This window comes from Muscardinus avellanarius, assembly GCF_963383645.1.
Source record: "Muscardinus avellanarius genome assembly, chromosome: 13".
NCBI classification, from domain to species: domain Eukaryota; kingdom Metazoa; phylum Chordata; class Mammalia; order Rodentia; family Gliridae; genus Muscardinus; species Muscardinus avellanarius.
The window spans coordinates 56,559,460-56,579,400 of NC_137799.1; the positions used below are offsets into that span (position 1 = coordinate 56,559,460).

The 19,941-nt window shown below is 35.4% G+C and overlaps 1 protein-coding gene across 3 annotated transcripts in view; it reads right to left on the reverse strand.

The window, feature by feature from the left end:
- CNTLN (centlein) overlaps positions 1-19,941 on the reverse strand; it is a gene marked incomplete at both ends in the record, with an annotated part of 264,859 nt that overhangs the window by 95,442 nt on the left and 149,476 nt on the right. For all 3 annotated transcript variants that reach the window (XM_080708552.1, XM_080708551.1, XM_080708550.1), the window contains one exon: positions 9,710-9,810. In XM_080708552.1, the coding sequence (XP_080564678.1) occupies positions 9,710-9,810 (101 nt within the window). The remainder of the gene's footprint in view (positions 1-9,709; positions 9,811-19,941) is intronic.

Here is a 19,941-nt window from a genome sequence, read left to right on the forward strand (position 1 = left end):
AATAAATAATATATTATGGTACCATGTGTACTGATGAAACATTGTCCTGTCATTTTAAGAAAAAATGTTCTGTGGTTTTGAAATTATAAATAATCTAGTCTATTTTCTTGTCAAGTATATGGCCAATAACTAAATGGTGACCTTTTTGAAGATTTTCAGTCACATAATTACGTGTCTTTGTAGTGTCACACTTTTTTTTTTCTGCAGTGTTAAGATTTTCAAAAGTACAATAGATCTGCAGGTTAACAATGCTATACTTTTATTCCCATTTTCATTCTTTTGTAGACTATTCCCCCTTTGCCTTAAAAGCAGAATTCATTGCCTTTTTATCTACACAGTCACTACTAGTTTTGTTCTCTGGATCTTGTTCCCTGCCAGGAGGATCAGAGTGATTGCTGAACAAAGCAAACTAACAGAATTAGGGTAGACTGAAACTGTAGCACCCCTACTAAATCCTTTTGTTCAAGTGAAAGATCATGCACTAGGCAGGGTAAACCATAAAAATCACATTTCAAGAAAAACTGATTTCATAACAAATAGAAACCCGGGTACCCTGTTTGAAGTTGTTTTTACAAATCATTTCCATACTGTTTATACAACTGATTGCCAAAACATTACCAACTAAACAAAAACTCTAAGTAACCAAAGAACTTTATTTATTCACTTGTTTATTTATTTATTCATTCATTCATTCATTTATTGGGGAAACTACAGGGTTGACATCTGAGGCACTCTACCTCTGAGCTACAACCACAGTCCTTTTCTTATTTTTTATTTTTAAGCAGGGTCTCCTTAAATTACTCCATGCTGACATAGACTGTCCAATCCTCCAGTTTCATCCTTCCCAGTACTGGGATTATAGGCGTGTGTCACCATGCCCAGCTTAAACAATTTTCAAGATAAAAAATAATTATACTTTTCCTGTTAATATTGTTAAAACTAAAATTCACTAAAACCTAGGAATAAATTTTTCTTATTAGATAAATCACACTGACAAATTTAACATTTTCTTGCTGAATTATTCTTGAAATAAAACATTTCTTAAAGAACAAACAGGGAGGCAAAAAAGAATTCATAAAGCCAAAAGAATACATATCTGTATTAGCCTAAGATAATTTTGCTTTAAAGTATGCTTGACTGCTGTAGGTCAGTGTAAAACTTTGATTTACCAACAAAGGAAAAAGAAAACAATATTATTCTCTGTAGAGTAGAAATCCTCTTGGTATAAACAGTGACTAACAAGTTTGTTAGAGTGAATTAGGCATTTCTTTTGTCTTTGAAACATGACATACCCAATTAGAACTTCTATATTCATGAAATAAATAGAACACTATTAATAAAAGCTAAAATAGGTAGGATTTGCCACCTGGGGAATAAGTACCTTTACCTTCATAATAATCTAGCTGTTCCCAAGTTTGTTCTTCTAGTCCCCTAACACCATGGTGCTGAATTCATTTACAGTACTCTTTAAGCGATATACAAATAATATGCAAATACAATTCATCTGTTCTAGTCATTTAAATATGTGCTATAGTTCTGAGTTAAATATTTCCTAAAAATAAGCTATATTTCAAGAGCACAGCGCCAGCAATAGTTATGTAGCTTTAATGAAATAAATGCTAAAGACTGATTTTTAAATGAATTTCTCTGTCCCTTTTTCACTCCTGGGTGTGTTTAAAGCCCACGGGTGGACTGGCTAAACATGTTCACCTTTGGTTGTTTATTGCGATGTTTGTATCTCACCTTCTAAGGTTTTATAAAGAACATTTAAGCAGCTAGGCCTAGGCAATGGAAAGCAACAAGAACAAAGTTTCTTTCTCTTCATTCTGTTACTCTTAATGGTCCTCAGGACTTAGGAAATCAACCAAGAGAACCCAGTTAAAAACATACATTTCTATTTATTTCAGATGGTAGATGTGAGCATGTACTTCCTTTTACAGGAGATTTGATATTTTGGTTTCACATGCCTTAATTTCTAGAGCTGGGCGTGGTGGTGCACACTTGTAATCCCAGCGTTTGGGAGGCTGAGACAGGAGGATCGCATAGGTTCAAAGCCAGCCTCATCTACTTAGTAAGGCTCTCAGCAACTTAGTGAGAACCTGTTTCCAAATAAAGTATAAAATAGGTCTGGGAGTATAGCCTGGAGGTAGAAAGCCCCTGGGTTCCACCCCCAGTACCACACACACACACAAAATGCATTAATTTTTATACTATAAAATTCATTATGACTTATCTTCTTTCTCAGGAGTTTCTTCTCTGTCTCTGATTTTTTAAATTTATATTTGTTTATAGTTTTTACCCTGTGAATAACAATGTAAGTTGTTATACTTATTGAATTTTTGTTTTTAATTTAATCTCTGTGCCTTACTGTAGGGGTAAGGGGAATTACTCCCTTTCCCTCTGAAGGTTCAAGTCTTTAAGTCTGCTGAAATAAACTGACAATAGATTAACAGGAGGGGTAGAGGGTTGAATCACCAATACCCTCATTATAGGGGAGAAGGAAATGGTGATAGGCATCTTAGGTGATTTTCTAGGACAATAAATTATTTTTAGGAGAAGTGAATGGGCCTAAAGAATAGATAATAGCTTGGGACCAAAGTGAGAGACAGAACTGAATTGCAAACAAGAGTGTCTTATGTAAATAAAGTCACTAAGGTATCTGTCATCATCAGAAGAATAGATGATGTCTTTAGTACAAATCAACAGACACCTTTTAGTACTCTTTTCTGAGTTAACCTTCCAGAGTTAATGACATTTAGTGGAGGGAGTCCAAGACAATTGCATTACTTTTGTAAAAAATTCCTTCAGTCAGATAAGGGAACTTTATGTAAACCCTCTCCCTGGGCTTGGGGGTGAGAAACAAAGAAGGTTAGAGAGACCTTGATTCTAAGGCCTGCTTCTAAGTTCAAAGTACTAAGCAGGTCAAAGCATCCTACTGTGGGGTAGTGTTTTCTGAGTCCCCAAACTACATTATGTAATTAAATTCTTCTGCTACATTCTCTCTTTTAATTATATTAACACATTATTTGAAAGCTTCTTATTACCTGGGTATGGTGGCACATGCCTATAATCTCCAATACTCGGGAGGCTGAAACAGTGACACTGTTTCAAAATAAAACTAAATATAGCTAAATACAAATATTCATTTCAAAATAAACTAAATACAGGGTTGAGTTCAGAGGTAGAATGCTCCTGGATTCAGGTTCAATCCCCACTAACACACACAAACACACACAAATAAACTATTATCATTATTTATTCCTGATCTTAACATAATGCTTTCAACATACAATTTCTTACAGGTGTTTGTGATTATATCAATTTGTGAGATTAAGGGTCAAATTTCCTAAGAACATTGTTATTTTATTTTGCATTTAGGAAAAGCAAAATAATAGTTGTAGTGAATAGGTTTTACTTAGTGAAGGAACTTGTGATATGATAAAAAAAAAACCATATATTTTATTTATATCCCCAGTTTCTGACATGGAGCTTGTAATATCCTTGGAATTTATTGAGTGGTCAGAGAAGCATCTTTTGTTATTCATGAGAAGCACCTATCAACCATACCAGAGTTTATGCTAATACAATGATCTTGGAATGTTCCCATTTAGTTTCAGGATGGGGGCTGGTTGCCAGAGGAACTAACCACTTTCACCCCCAATCCCAGACATCTGTGGAGTGAAGAAAGGCTGGAGACTGGGTTTATCCATCAATAGCTAATTTTAGCTCATCATGCCTTTGTAATAGTACCTCCATAAAACAAAACCCTAAACAATGGATTTCAATTGTTCAATGGTGAACACATAAAGGTCTTGGGAGGATGGCAAAACCAGACAAGACATAAAAGCATTGTGTCCTTTCTCCCATACCTGGCCTTCTTTATCTATTGCTATTTCTGAGTTGTTCCCTGTATAATAAACTGGTAATAGTTAAATAAAGCCTGTTTCTGAGCCATTCAACTACCAAGTCTGTGGAAGTAGTTGTGGGAACATCCAACTTATAGCTGGTCATAAATGCAGGTGGAAATCCAGGAGTTGCCAATAGGTATGTGAAGTGAGGGAAGTCTTTTGGAATTGGAACCATAATCTATGGGCTCTGCACTAACTACAAGTAGTATCAGAATTGAACTTGCAGAACATCCAGTTAACATCTAGAGAACCAGAGAACTGGTTGTTGAGTGGAGAAAATAATCCTACAATTGGTGTCAGAAATGTGAGGAAAAACAGCTCATACTATTATTTCGGGTAAATAAGTATGAGATAAATAGTATGAGTTAGATAAAAATGGATTAGCCAACTACAATTAGAACCATATGTACTCTGAAACTATAAATAGAAGCCATCTACTATGAAAACTGACCAAAAGTCAATAAAAAAATAAAGTCCCATTTCTGGTAGAGCTTTCTTTTGTTTGTTTGTTTTTCCTTTTCCTCACTGAAAACTACACTCAATATATAGATTTCTTTACCTTAAAATGCAGTGTCTTCAATCTTGACCTTATTAGTTAATATTGAAGGGATACAGATATTTGAATATGTTATCTTGAAATCCTCCTAGAAAATGGTGACCCATGTTGTGTAGTGGCAAAACATGTGGCAAACTACCACCACCTGACATAACATGGAAGACAGAAAACATAGCTAGTTAAATTTGTAATACTTGATGAGGAACTGCCAATGCAAAATGCTGATAGTGTGATAGCCTTTAGTTTGGTTATTGCTGGTTAAACTAACTAGGTACTATAAGAAATATTTGAGCTCAGAAAGGAAGTGGCCAGACATATAGGAAGTATATAAGTTCCGATACTTTTGGAATTGAAATATAAATTTGTTGGTGGTCATGCGAAAGACATAGACTTTGAAACATCAGCAGCATAAAGGCCAAATCCCAAACACTGACATTAAAACATGACCTCAGAGAGTGGCTAACATACTTAGTTGCCAATAATCTCTGAAAGGAATAATGCAATACCTAATAGATCCTTTCAGGTGGACAAAGAACTTTTAGAAATATTATGGGTAAGGCACTAAAAAAGTCTGGTATTATCTCCTTCACATTCTAAACCCTCTATGGTGGTGTGAATTGTTACTAGCTCTATTTAATAAAATAACATGCTTTAGTCAAAGAAATGTGGGTGGAAGTTACAATATATCAGTTCCAAAACTAAGCAGAAAATATTGCATGTTTATACTTGTTCCTTAGTGGTCAAGAATCAGATATGTGAAGCACAAGTGAACTTGACTTTAACAGAACAGCTTAGAACAGACTAGAAGATGACTTGCAACAAGAAGAGTCTGTTTCAGCCAATTCACAGCCCCATATGCAACAAAAAAATGCTTGCTATTGTTTGTGAAGTTTTCCCATTTGTGTGTTTCTTACATTGTTTGATTGCTACAAAAGCCCTTAGCTTTCCATGAAGAACACCATAAGAAGTGGTTTTATAAACATTCTTGCACTTGTGATAAATATTGAGGAAGTTAGCTCCTGAATAGCTTCTGGTATGGTTTTTCAGTCCTAACCATAGGCAATTACAAAGGATTTAATTGGCAGTCCTCACAAGAGAAAGCTGCCTCCTGCAACCAGACTTGTTGCACAACTAGTAGACTGCAGTCTTTAGAGAGAGTTAGTCAAGGACTCAGGTTCCCTGGTTAAGAGTCCAAAACCAGACACCCTTTCACACATATTTGTATTCCTAACCTATGTCCCTCCATTAAAATTCCTCTGGGATCTCTTTGGCTAAGGCTTCCCCAAGTTTTTCTCCAAGGACCACCTTAGAAGGTAGGGAACTAGCAATAAACTTGAAGGCAGTTTTTTTCCTCATTAAGACCCATTCTGACCCTGTTTCTCTACTGACTCTCCCTGCAGGACCTAGTTCCACAAACCCAGTGAGGCCTTTGGTTTGGAGCTCCCTTAACATTGAGACGACTCCAATCTGTGTGTTTATAGGAGAAAACAGAACATGGAGAACTGGCACTAATAAGTGCCAGTAAGTGAATAAAGGCACCTGTAACCTTAATTTTGGCTTAAAGTCTTAATCTTAATTTACTTTCTTAACTCACATGTCTGGCATCTTAACTCTCTACAGCTTGGCTAAGCTCCTGATATGGGACTGTATTGAAGATTCATTACATTACAAACTGTAATTTTCAGCAAAGACATTTATGTGGTAGGCACTCAAGGTGTTCATATGAGAGGTCTAGAGGAGGTAGAACAGATTTGAGAGGAAAGGTGATGTTTGTTTAAAAGACATACTGAACTTTTTAAGACCACTATAAAAATAGCCAGGGGCAAATGAGTTGCAGGAAGTAAAAGTGAATCTGGTGTATGAAGAGAGGTTACTGTTCATAAAGATTCTGGATTTAACCCAGGAAAAACATATTCAATAAAAATTAAAGTATGCCAGAAGAAAAAAATTTACCCTTCCATACAGGACTAAAAACTAAACAGAATATATGGAAAAATGGTTTTCAGACATTGGGCATATGCCTATGTCATCCTTCAGAAAGGGCAAACAAATGAAGTAGCTACTATAATGAATGTAGTTTACTGCCTAGAGAACTTGCCAAGTCACAGGACAGATTGAAAACCTCAGTGAAAAAAAATCTTCCAAAAATAAGACAAACCTTGGATACAGGGACTCCAAGAAAGATCAAGTTTGCAGGGCAACATACAGTAGAGGAGAGATCTGCTCATGAGAGCCCTTAAGGTCTATAAAGGGTGTAGACCCCTTCAAGTCTTTAGCTAAGCACTATTATTAGCACATACATGTGAGAAAACTACCCATGGTTGAGGACAAACACCATCTAAAAGGATTAGAGGACACAATCTCCAAACCTTAGAAGTATTCCAGCAGCAGAGGAAGAAAAAAACACACACAATAAATACCATTAAACAAAGATGACAGAATTTTCATCAGAAATAATTCAAGCCAGATGATAATAGAGTGAAAATTTTTATTAAAAATAGTATCTATTTATAATTCTTAGTGATGATATCTTTTGAAAATGAAGACAAAATAGAGATTTTTATTTCGTATACAAAACCTGAAAGAATTCATCACCAAAGTGCACTGCAAAAAATACTAAAGAAAGTCTTTTAGATAGAAAATAATACCTAATAGAGATATACATTTATAGAAAGCAATGAAGAACAACAAAGGTAGTTGTCAGCAAAGAAATATGAGAACTACCAGACCAAGTAGAACCTCCCCAGTACTATACATATGCACGCACACACACACCCAATTACTATGGCTAGATGTTTTACCTTTGTCTCGATTTCTTTATATTTGGTTGACATCAAATAGAATAGATGTAATCCTCCTTTAAGTGACAATAGCATAAATTATACTGTTTTTTATTTTTAATTTAATTTAGTTCAATTTTGTGGTGCTGGGGATTAAACACAGGCACATTCTACCTCTAAAATATAGTCTCAGCCCTATTTTAATTTTTTTTAATAGGTTCTAAGTTGCAGAGATCAGTCAAGAACCTGCAATCTTCTGTCTCGTCCTCCCAAATACTGGAATTACAGGCATGTGCCACCATGCCCAGCAGGATGTTATTTTTTTAACAAAAAAAATTTTTTGCACTAAAGATTGAACCCAGGGGCATTCACCTCTAAGCTACACCCCCAGACCTTTATTTATTTTTCTATCTTGAACAGAGTATTGCTAGGTTGTTGAGAGTCTCACTACATTGCTAAGGTTATATTCAAACCTGAGATCCTCTTGTCTCAGCCTCCCATGTACTGGGATTACAGGTATGCACCACCATACCTATGAAAAATTAATTTATGTAAGCCTTCTGTGTAATCATTAAGAGATAGTTGTGTGATAAAAATATTAAAGATTTTGATCTTTAATTGGTTATAAAGTAGGAGTTTTTTCCCCTTTTTTGTTAATTTTTCTTAAAAGTTTGCTTAAAAGTATGTGCATATGATTTTTCAAAAACAATAGTCCTTATCTTTTTTTTTTTTTGGTGGTACTGGGGATGGAACCCTTCTACCTCCGGGCTATGCTCCCAGACCTATTTTATATTTTATTTGGAAACAGGGTCTCTTAAACCAGCAAGGCTGGTTTTGCACCTGCACAATCCTCCTGTCTCCGCCTCCCAAGCATGGGGATTACAAGTGTGCGCCACCATGCCGGACAATAGTCCTCATCTTTAAAAAGTAGCCAGGCCGGGCGTGGGTGGCGCATACTTGTAATCCCCACGCTTGGGAGGCGAAGACAGGAGGATCGCGCTGGCTTAAGAGACCCTGTTTCCAAATAAGTAATATAAAATAGGTCTGGGAGTGTAGCCCGGAGATAGAAGGGTTTCCAGGAACCCCATTACCACACACACACACACAAAAAAAAAAAAAAAAAAAAAAAGCCAGGAATAACATCATATTTAAGGGGCAAATGGAAAGAAATTTCCATGGAACAGACAAATAAGCAAAACGCAATGGGCAAAATGAAAAAAGAAAGTGTTTGGGGGCTAATAAACATATAAGCTTGAAAGCCCTGTGTGGTGGTGCATGTTTGTAATCCCAGCATTTGGGAGGCTTAGACAGGAGGATGGCAGTTCGCAGACAGCCTCCGCTACTTAGGCCCTTCGCAACTCAGTGAGACCTTGTTCCAAAATAAAGAATAAAAAATAGGGCTGGGGTTTTAGCTTGGAGGTAGAATGCCCCTGAGTTCCATCCCCCGTACCAAAAAAAGGAAGGAAGGAAGGAAGGAAGGAAGGAAGGAAGGAAGGAAGGAAGGAAGGAAGGAAAAGGAAAGGAAAGGAAAGGAGGCAGGCAGGCAGGCAGGCAAGCTTTAAACACAATAAAAACTAAAGAAGATTAAAATAGCAGAGTTCAAATACTGGCTTTGGAAAGTCACGGTATCCTAAATAAGAGCAATTGGAATTACAGTAATTGAGACAAAATTCAGAAGAGAGTTACCGAAAAAATAATGTTAAGTATAAACTGTCAACAATTGAAAGGACAGCGCTAAGAAGTAGGTTACTGCTGTTTAAATAATAAGTTTTGTCATATCCGCTTTATTTACTTTTTAAAAAGAGGTCATGTAGCTTCTTGTCAGGGAGATTACCTATTTGAATTTTTACAAGTTTCCTTTAGGACTAAAATTTTTATTCCAGAAAAATAAGTTGGAACTACAGGGTTATCTTTAAATACGTAATGTCAAATGAAAACACAAATGATTAATGGCAATGTGGCTATATTATTTATGACCTTATCAATCAATAATAAAAGTACTTTTCTCCTTATTGGGTATATTTTTAGATTTATGTTTGTTTGTTTGGGAGTTTTTTTTGGTACTGAGGATTGAACCCAGGAACATTCTACCTCTGAGTTATACCCCAACCTCCTCCCATTTTGTTTTTAAATCTGAAAACAAGTCTTATTAAGTTTCTGAGCCTGTCCTTGAACTTATAATCCTCTTGTCTCAGCCTCCCAAGTACTAGGATTATAGGCATGCACCACCATGCCTGGCTCTCCTTAAAATTTTTTATAAATTATAAAGCTTCCCCAGATGGAACATTCAGGTGTTCTTTTTATTTTTCTCAGAAAAGTTAAAAATGTCAATGAATAATCAGTGAGTAAACTGGTGAAAAACAGAAGAAAGGAGGTAAGGTTCTTAAAAGAAATTAAAACTTAAATATCAAGAACTAGATAATTTAACAATACTTGGGTTAAATTTTTATTTTTACAAAAAATACCTTCTCTTTTCTCTGCCATGCATCTATTCAGTTCTTGTATTGTTGCCTTATCAATGGATATGTGTACTTTAAGTTCATCCAGTTCTTCCTGAAGAGTCATCCTATGAAAATTTCAAGCAGTTAATAATTGTGTAAAAGAAAATGTTAAGGAATAAGATTGCAAGCAATTGAAGGTAATGATGGTTTTAGAAAATACATTAAAGAGAAAATGGTACAATAAAAGCAAAAGTATATTAATATTAACAAATGCTAGAAATTACAATTCAAATCTAATGAGGATCTAGAAAGTCAAATGTTTCAAGTGATTTCTGTTAACTTTATTAGAATAAATATGTTAAATACCTAAAATAAGGTCTAAATAAATTAAAAGATCATGTATTTAGTTGCTCAACCACTTTCTAAACATACAGATATGCTAGGTAAAATAGTACTAAAATGTTAATACATCCCACTGAAAAGTAAATCTCTACATGCTCAATAATGGTAAAGTACGTTTTACCAGTAAAATGGAGTTGAGCTACCATGCTGAGTGGTCTATTCTGGATCAAATATGACCAAAGGGACTCTGAATATGAGATCTGAATGAGGATGGAAACAGACTCACAGCTATACATGTTCATCAGACAAAACTGGTGTAACTATGGAAAGTGGGGAGATAAAAATTTACTGAATGAAAGCCTGATTGAGCTTATGTAGTTGGGGTTCCATTAAAAAGAGCCCTCCTTGAGCCAGGTGTGGTGGCGCACACTTGTAATCCCTGCGCTGGGGAGGCGGAGACAGGAGGATTGGGTAAATTCAAAGCCCAGCTTCGCTGGGTTAAGAGACCCTGTTTCCAAATTAAAAATATAAAATAGGTCTGGGAGTGTAGCCCAGAGGTAGAAGGGTTTCCAGGAACTCCAGTACCACCAAAATAAATCAATAAATAACACCCTCCTGTCTTAGTCTGAGGGCAGGACAGAGTCAACCACATGAGGCCAGAATCCTACGTCCATAATGCTAGATTGAAAACTGAGCCATAGTCACATGTAGAAAAGTAAAGAATCAACAATAATATTAAGCTAGTATACAACCAGTGTATAGTGGAGGGTCCACGCAGATACAATCATACTGCTGTACTTTAGATCATAAATGTCCCACAAAATCCCATGTACAAAAGGCTTATTCCATGGAGGATACTGTTGCATGCAGCAAAGCCTTTAACAGGGGAGGCCTAGAGGGAGGTCCTTAGGTTCCTGGGCCCTTGAAGGAGACTGTGGGGTCCTGGGCCTTCTCTCTTTCTACTTTCTTTCCTAGCCATGAGGTGAGCTGTTTTACTCCACCACCTGCTTCCAAACATGATGTGCTACCTCATTCCAAAGCAACTTATCATGGGCTGAAACCTCTAAAATACAGAGCCAAAATAAACCTTTTCTCCTTACACATCAACTACCTCAGGTAATTTTTATAGTGAGAGAAAGATGACTAACATATATCCTTTACAGGAAGGCTTTCTCAACAGAGAATGGCTGGAGTAAAAAATCACCACAGAAAATAATTCTCAAAGAAGTCAAACTTGGAAATAACAATAAATAAATTATGAAGTGCAGAACAATGAATGGCAGTCTACATATTACCCTGCCAAAAATGGAAGAATGCACAATGAAGAAATAGGTATAATGTAACAATTCAAAATGATTTTACATAAGTTTTTTAAAATGTTTAATAAAAAAGTGAATATATTTTAAAGAAACAGGGTTATAAAATAAGACAATAAAAATAACAAAAAATAATTCTAGAAAGGCTAAATAAAACAAGAAAAAATTAATAAAACAATAATTAAAATAAAAAAGTTGAGAGACTAAATAACATAAAGAAAAAGCTTAACAAAAATTGGTAAAATACAACATAAGGAGACCAAGAAAGAAAAATGGTAATGGTATGTAAAGGATGTCTACATGACACTAAACAAACATTTATTCTACAAAGCAATTGAGCAGTATCTAAAGAAGGTAGAGCTAAAGTAAGATATATCTAAAACTCTGGACAATAAAATAGAATAAGGTGAAGGGAAGGGTCAGAGTTAAAGCATTCTGAGGTCTTTGTATTGTGGTAGCAGGCTAGACATATTGATAAATTTTACCTTGTCAAGTATATATATATTATAATTTTAAGAATAATCATTTAGGAGGATGATTTGAACTAGGTTTGAACTCCAGCACTACAAGAAGAGGAGAGAAGAGGAGAGGAGAGGAGAGGAGATTCCTAAAAGAGATGAAGAAAACAGCTCACAGAAGGTTATAGTCATACTTGAAGGCATCATTTCCAACCTCACTAACAGGTATGGAGAAGGAGGATGAGGGAGCAGGGTGGGATTCAGATGGAAATACACCAAGTGATGTGTTCATGTATTTATGTGTCACTTTGAATTCATGATGTGTAATTACAATCTAACAATAAAATAATAAAAATAGACAAAATAAATTTTGCAAATAAAAAATTCATGACAAGAAATAAATAATGCAGTTAATCAAATTAAGAGCAAAAAAATTTGTTAAATGATACTAGAGATTGAATGAAGAGGCACTCTATTATGGAGCTATACTGCAAGTCCCCAGCCCTTCTCAATTTTTTATGTAGAGACAGGGTCTCACTATGTTGCCCAGGCAATACATAGTTCTTGAGAGCAAGGTACAGATGGATTAGGTTCCTCTCCAGGGGCTTGCCTCTTGGCTTGCAGATGACTGCCTTCTCTCGTGTCATCACATGTCCATGAACATTCTCTTCTTTTTCTTCCTAAATAGCCACTTATCCTAGCCCAAAGTCTCCATCCAACCTTGATTACCTTTCAAAGGCTCCATCTTAAATACCAACACATAAATTCATGGCATAAATTCATCACATAAATTTATGGCATAAATTCAACATGTGAGTTTTGGGGAAACTATAATTCAAATTTAGTCTATAGCAATCAATAATATAGACTATGGTTTTCTATGGATACTTAAGTAAAGAGTAGAGAAATCTGGGTAAACCATTCAAAAATTAGGAGCTAACTGATACTTTTTTATCTTGCTCAGTTCTTACCAATACTCAACGAAATTGGTCATACTCTCTTTAAAATATTTTTCCCTCACCTCTCACAACATGCTCTCTGTATTTTGTCTCTGTGTCTCTAGCCATCTCTGCACATCCTCCTTTGCCAGTTCTTTTTGAAATCAGCTATTTATTCCATTTATTTCTACAGTATTTTGGATTGTGATAGGCATTCTCAATACTATGACAGTCTTATCTGATATTAACAAGTGCTGGAGAAAACATGGGCAAAACAGGACCCTCAGAAATTACTAGTTGGAGTGTAAAAAGTGTAGATATTATGAAAAGTTTGGGAGTTGCTTAAAAAATTAAACAGCATTACTATATAGCCAAGCAAGTTTGCTCACACATATACATCCAAATGAACAGAAAACAAGTATTTGGACAATTTATATGTATATAGTTATAGGGTGTGTGTAAAACAAATTGTGGTATATACATACAATGGCATATTATCTCATTAGAAAAATAATGAAGTTCTGATATATAAAATGATGCACATGGATCTTAAAAATGTTGTACTACGTAAAAGAATCCAGACACATAATATAACATATTGTATACTGACATATTAGAAATAGGTAAATCCATTGAGAAAAAAAGCAGATCAGTGGTCAGGAGCTAGGGAAAGGGAAGATGAGAATGATTTGCTTAATGGGTACGAAGTCTCTTTGGACATGTAAAAAATGTTTTGGAATTAAATAGAGATTATGTGAAGGTACTAAATGCTACTGAATTGGATACTTCAAAGTAAAATAACATGTAATTCATATATTGCTTACATATTTGATTCCATACTATGTCATCTTTAGCAAATAGTTTTTTCTAAGAATTTCATTTCCATATTGTTAAAGAAATGCAATTACTAAAATCCTCATTTTGATATCTCAAAAATTTCTATTTTTGCTTGAGAAGACCAATAATCTTATTTTACAAGGGAAGAAAAAGGACTAGAGGTGTAGTTTGGAGGTAGAACACCCATGAGTTCAATCCCCAGTACCCAAAAGAGACAAAAGTGAAAAAACAACTTACAGGATGGGAATTTTTTTTGCAGATACTTATTATCTTGAATATATAGAGAATTCTCTCAGTTGAACAATTAAAAGAAAACAGTTTTCAAAGTGAGCAAAGGATTTGAACATACATTTTTTTTCAAGTAAAATGTTCAAACAAAACAAAGCCAATAGTTAGCATCATTAATCATTAATACAAATCAAAATCACAATAAGATACCATTTCAGCAACAACAATAATAATAATATAATAATAAATGCTGAACTTTTATAAAGTAATATTTTAATTTTAGCTCCTTCAACAATTATTATTAAATTTTATAAAATATTATTTTATCCAGGTGTGGTGGCGCATGCTTGTAATCCCAGTGCTTGGGAGGCTGAGACAGGAGGATCACACAGGTTCAAAGCCAACCTCAGCTACTTAGTGAGGCTCTCAGCAACTTAATGAGACCCTGTTTCTAAATACAGTATAAAATAGGTATGGGAGTATAGCCCAGAGGTAGAAAAGCCCCTGAGTTCCACCCAGTACCACCCCAAAAAAAAACCCAAAAAACAAAACAAACAAACAAAAAAACCCTGTGGGTTACACTTAACATTTACTTCAAAAGAGAAGACAGTACTCCAACCTGGCCTATGATATTGATCAGTAGTTTCTTACTTATATCATTAATAAAAAAATTATCAAAAGATCATTAAAATAAAGGTGATTATATCTAGTTATAAGGCATTGTTTAAAATTAACTACTTCTCTAAAATTAAACTGAGTTTTTTTATTATAAGTTTTAAATACCTTTACCATTAACCACATTTATTCCTGCCATAAATAACAATATCACTGATCAGGATTTTTAATATCTATTAGGATAAACATCAGATATATTATATAGTAATACTTATTTTAAAACAAAACAAAAATGAAAGTGAGAATGTTTTAAAACAGGGGCTGATGTTTATATATAGATAATTTATATTTTATTTATTTATTTATTTATTTGTAGTACTGGGGTTCCTGGAAACCCTTCTACCTCCGCGCTACACTCCCAGACCTATTTTATATTTTTCATTTTTGGAAACAGGGTCTCTTAAGCCAGCACGGCTGGCTTTGAACCTGCACGATCCTACTGTCTCTGCCTCCCAAGCGCAGGGATTACAAAGTGTGTGACACCACGCCAGTGAGAATTTATATTTTAAAAGCAATAGAAAGATACTAAAGAGTTGGGCGTGGTGGCTCATACTTTTTAATCCCAGTACTTGAGAGGCTAAAACAGGAGGACTGCAGTGCAGTTCACTGCCAGCCTCCACTACTTGGAGGTAGAATGCCACTGGGTTCCATCCATAGTACTGTTAAAAAAAAAAAAAAAAGGAAAGATACTAAAGGTTTTAAAACTAAAGGTTTTTAAACAAGGGAAAGCCTTCCTCAGAATTCTTTGGTTTTCTTTTTTTTTTATGTGTGTGGTGCTGAGGATCTAATCCAGAACCTCATGAATACTAAGCACACACTGTATCACTCTGCTATATCTCCACTCCCTTAGAATTTTATTTTAAAACATAACTTTGTAGCATTGAGGGAAAAAATAAAATGGATTTAGACAGCTAAAGGCAAATACAAATATTAAAAAGGTTTTTTTCTAGTAGGCCAGGGAAGAAATGATGGGCACAAAGTAAGGATATTAAGAATAAGGATAGAAAAAAATGTGTACATTCTAGAGATTTGGTGATATAGAACCTAAATACTTTAGTGAGGAGGTCAGAAAAATGATAAAGCAATTTTAACAGCCTAGAAATCTGGTTTGATCAAACTGATAAATCACAGTTCAATTTGTTGAGACTTAGAGTACTAGAAAAGGAGTAAATTTGTAGAACATCATGAATTTGATTATAGACATATTGTATCTAGAGGAGACATCTAAGTGGAGACATTGTGTAAACACTGGGATATACTGGCTGAAATTCAGAAACAGAAAAGTAGGTTTGGAAGTCAACTGGAAATAGATGAAAACAGATTTTTTCAATCTTATTGTTTCATACTTTTAAATACTAATTTTTATTTTTGATATCACATTTAATTTAGAATGTTTCATACTGAAGATGTGTCCATGTAAGTAATCTGAGAGTTGAACACATGTCTGATATTCTTACTCTGTTCACCAAGCAGAGTGCAGGAACATGGAAGCAAATCAAACATAGTTAACTGAGTAAGTTTCAAAAAATAATCCAACCATACCCCCAGGAAACCTTTCCTACAGAACTTAAAGTTTATTCAGCTCCTTATAAGAAGAAATTCATTAACTTTACTATGCTAAGTCTGATATGGAAACAATTATTTTATAAATGGCTATGATATTACTGAAATTAAAGATTTCAGGAAAAGTTTCCAGTTTAATAATGACTCAGCCTTTTATTCAAAGAACTATTGTAAAATGTTGCGGAGTGAACAGACTTGAGTTTTTGTTGTTGTTGTTGTTGTTGTTGTTTTTGGTGGTACTGGGGTTCCTGGAAGCCCTTCTATCTCCGGGCTACACTCCCAGACCTATTTTTCCATTTTTATTTGGAAACAGGGTCTCCTAAGCCAGCGCGCGTGGCTGGCTTCAAACCTGCGCGCTCCTCCTGTCTCTGCCTCCCAATCACGGGGATTACAAGCTTGCGCCACCACGCCCGGCTCAGACTTGAGTTTTAAAAGTTTCTGAGACTTCCAGGTAGATGGCGACTGAGGAAAGCAGCATTTACGAGCCCTGCTAAAACTCAATCTCTACTACCACAAAATCAGTGCTTTTTATAGCCAGAAAACGCCATCAGCAGAGAAATAAAAAATGTAAACACAAGGGACAGAGAAAAACAAGGGACAGAGAAAAACAAGGGACAGAGAAAAAAAAGACTAGAAGAACAACCAGAGACCAGAAATCAAGGATGCAATGCAGCAGCAGAGCCGTGCCAGCACCATCTTTCCTCACAACACCAGGATCCAGAGAGGAAGGGTAAACAAGGAGCTTAGGTGAGCAGCTGCGGATCATTGGGGTATAGTTTAGCAGTTCTTTCAGCGCAAAGAACATCTAAAACTCCCAGTGGTCAAGCTCATCACGCCTTCCAGGGACTCAGAACAGAGCTCAAAACCAGAAAAGAAATATGCCAGCCTCGTGGCCGAGGGCGTGGCAGCGGCGCCATATTGAGGGCAGGGACAGCCTCACAGCCGAGGGCGCAGCAGTGGCACCATATTGCCAGCAGCAACAGCAAGTTCACCGCACCCTCGACAGCACCTGATCAACAGGCACAATAACCGTGAGTGGAATTGCGGCCCCTAAAGCAGAAATCCCTGTAATGCATGCCCAGGGACTTTGATAATCTCCCTGGGTCAGATTTTGCAGTCCAACCCAGTGAAGGAGTAGTGGTGGCAGAGATACCACACCTTAGTCACAGCTCTCAGTGGGAAAACGCCCAAACCGGGACCACTACAGTCTCATGCAGCCTCGATTAACTTCCTGTGTCTGAGACTTTGCGATACAACCTAGTAAAGGAGTAGTGGTGGCTGAGATTACGATAGACTCGAGATACAGAGCACCCTAAGTGAAGTTGTAGTGACCCAGGGAGGGCAGAAAATTCTAAAATCATGGGAATTAGGAACAACAATAGAGCAATGAATGCCCACAACCCCATATTATCAGGACCTGATAACACAGAAATTCAGAGATCTCCAGAAGATCAAATCAGGAATATAACTGTAGAAATAATACAGGACCTTCAAAAAGAATTTAGAGAGAGTATAAAAGAAATAAAGGATGCGATCATTGAGGTAAAGGCCTCAATTTAAAGTATAAACGATCGATTAGACCACATGGAGAATAGAATCTCACTCCTAGAAGAGGATCACTCCAAAAACAAACACATAATTTATAATTTAAAAAAAAATCAGCCGAGCGTGGTGGCGCACACTTGTAATCCCCGCGCTTGGGAGGCGGAGACAGGAGGATCGTGCAGGTTCAAAGCCAGCCATGCGCGCTGGCTTAGGAGACCCTGTTTCCAAATAAAAAAGTATAAAAAATAGGTCTGAGAGTGTAGCCCGGAGGTAGAAGGGATTCCAGGAACCCCAGTATCACAAAAAAAAAAAAAAAAAAAATCAGACAGCAGGAATCTAACATTGAAGAAATATGGGCTCATTTGAAGAGAGCTAACCTAAGAATAATCTGAATGGAGGAGGGAAAAGAAGGTGAAACCAAAGGGATCAATAATCTCTTCAAAGAAATAATAACAGAAAATTTTCCAAACATAGAGCAAGAGGTCCATACACAGGTCCAGGAAACATATAGAACTCCCTTTAGACAGGATAGGAGAAGAGGTTCCCCACGCCACATAATTGTCAAAATGACCAATGTGGAAGCCAAGTAGAGAATCTTAAAGGCAACAAAAACAAAAGTCCAAGTGACATTCAGAGGCAAACCAATTAGAATCATTCCAGACTTCCCAAACCAAGTCATGAAAGCCAGAAGGGCTTGGAGTAACATATTCCAAACTCTGAAAGAAAACAACTTCCAGCCAAAAATTTTCTACCCAGCAAAGCTATCTATCAAATTAGATGGGGAAATAAGAAGCTTCCATGACAAACAGAAACTGAAGGAATTTATGTCTTCAAAACCAGTGCTAGAGAAAATACTAAAAGAGATTAACTACAAAGAAGAAATAGGTAATACCCACCAGAACCAGAGAAACAAGATTTTCCATCCAGCAGACAACTAAGCAAAGAATATATTCATGTGTTTATTGGTTAAAATCTTTGGAGATTATTTATTTTAGTTTTTTACCTATTTCTAAATTGTATTGTTTGCTTTCATTGTTGCTAATTTTTAGGATTTCTATTTGGAATATTAATATACCTTCAGATAAAGCATTTGGAAGTATTTTATCCCATTCTATCAGTAACTTTTAACTCTGTTTACATTGTCTTTGGGTGTACAATATTTTTTTATTTTTTAGGAAGTTTGTTTATTCTGTCGTTGCCTGTGCCTTTGAAATCATATCTAAGAAATCACTGCCAATGTCAATGTTGTGAAGTGTTATGACCCAGGTTTTCTTCTAAAAGTTTATAGTCTTAAGATTTACATTTAGGACTTTTATCTATTTTGAGTTAATACACGGTGTTAGGTAAGGGTCCAATTCTTTTTCATGTAATTTTTATTTTTCAACAATATTTAGTGAAAGGATCATTATTTCCTTCACCAAATGTTCTTGGAAACCTTTTCAAAAATAACTTGATCATATATGGAAGAATTTATTTCTAGGCTTTTTATTTTTCTCCACTGGTGTATATATCTACCTATATAGAAGTACTACATTGTTTCAATTAATGTAGCTTTATAAGGTTTGAAATCAGAAAATGTACATCTTCTAGTTTTGTTCTTCTTAGAGATTGTTTTGGGTATTTAGCATTCATATGCCATGCTAGAATAGACTTTTTTTGAAAAAAAATATATGATAATTTCACCTTAAAAAAAAGAAAGAAAAAATATCCTCTGGTAAGAAAGAAAACAAAAAGAAACATTGAAATGTTATCTCTAAGTCATCAAAAGCTTGATAGCAGACAAATGAATCTGTTATGTGAGATTATCATTGTTAATTTTGGATAAATTGCTATAATATTAGATGTCAACCACTAAGCCAAGCATGGGAAGGAGGGATGGGAAGGGAATGGGGTGGGATAGAGGCTAACTGGGCGATGTGTGCATGTATGTCTACACAAGATTTTTGCCCCAATATGATGTATGAATACAGTGTACCAATAAAAAAATAAAAATAAATTACCATAACAAAAAAAGAGTTTCTAACTTTCTTTAAAGGCCTTACTATTTTTTTTTAGTTCTGTTTCACTAATGAATAAAATAAATCCCCAAATATATACTTCTAGCTAATCTGTCTGAAATTTTTGAATAGATTAGATCTTATAACTAGTTAGATAAATTCTCTCACCTACTTCACTTCATCCAAAGCCAACTTTCATTTTTGGTTACAGAAGGTCATTAAAGATTATAACATAAAGTTGTGATGCATGCTACAGTATGGATGAATTGGAAATATTTTAAGTGAAAGAAACCTGTCACAGTGGACCACATATTATATGATTATATTTATCTGACACGTCCAGAATACGCAAATCTA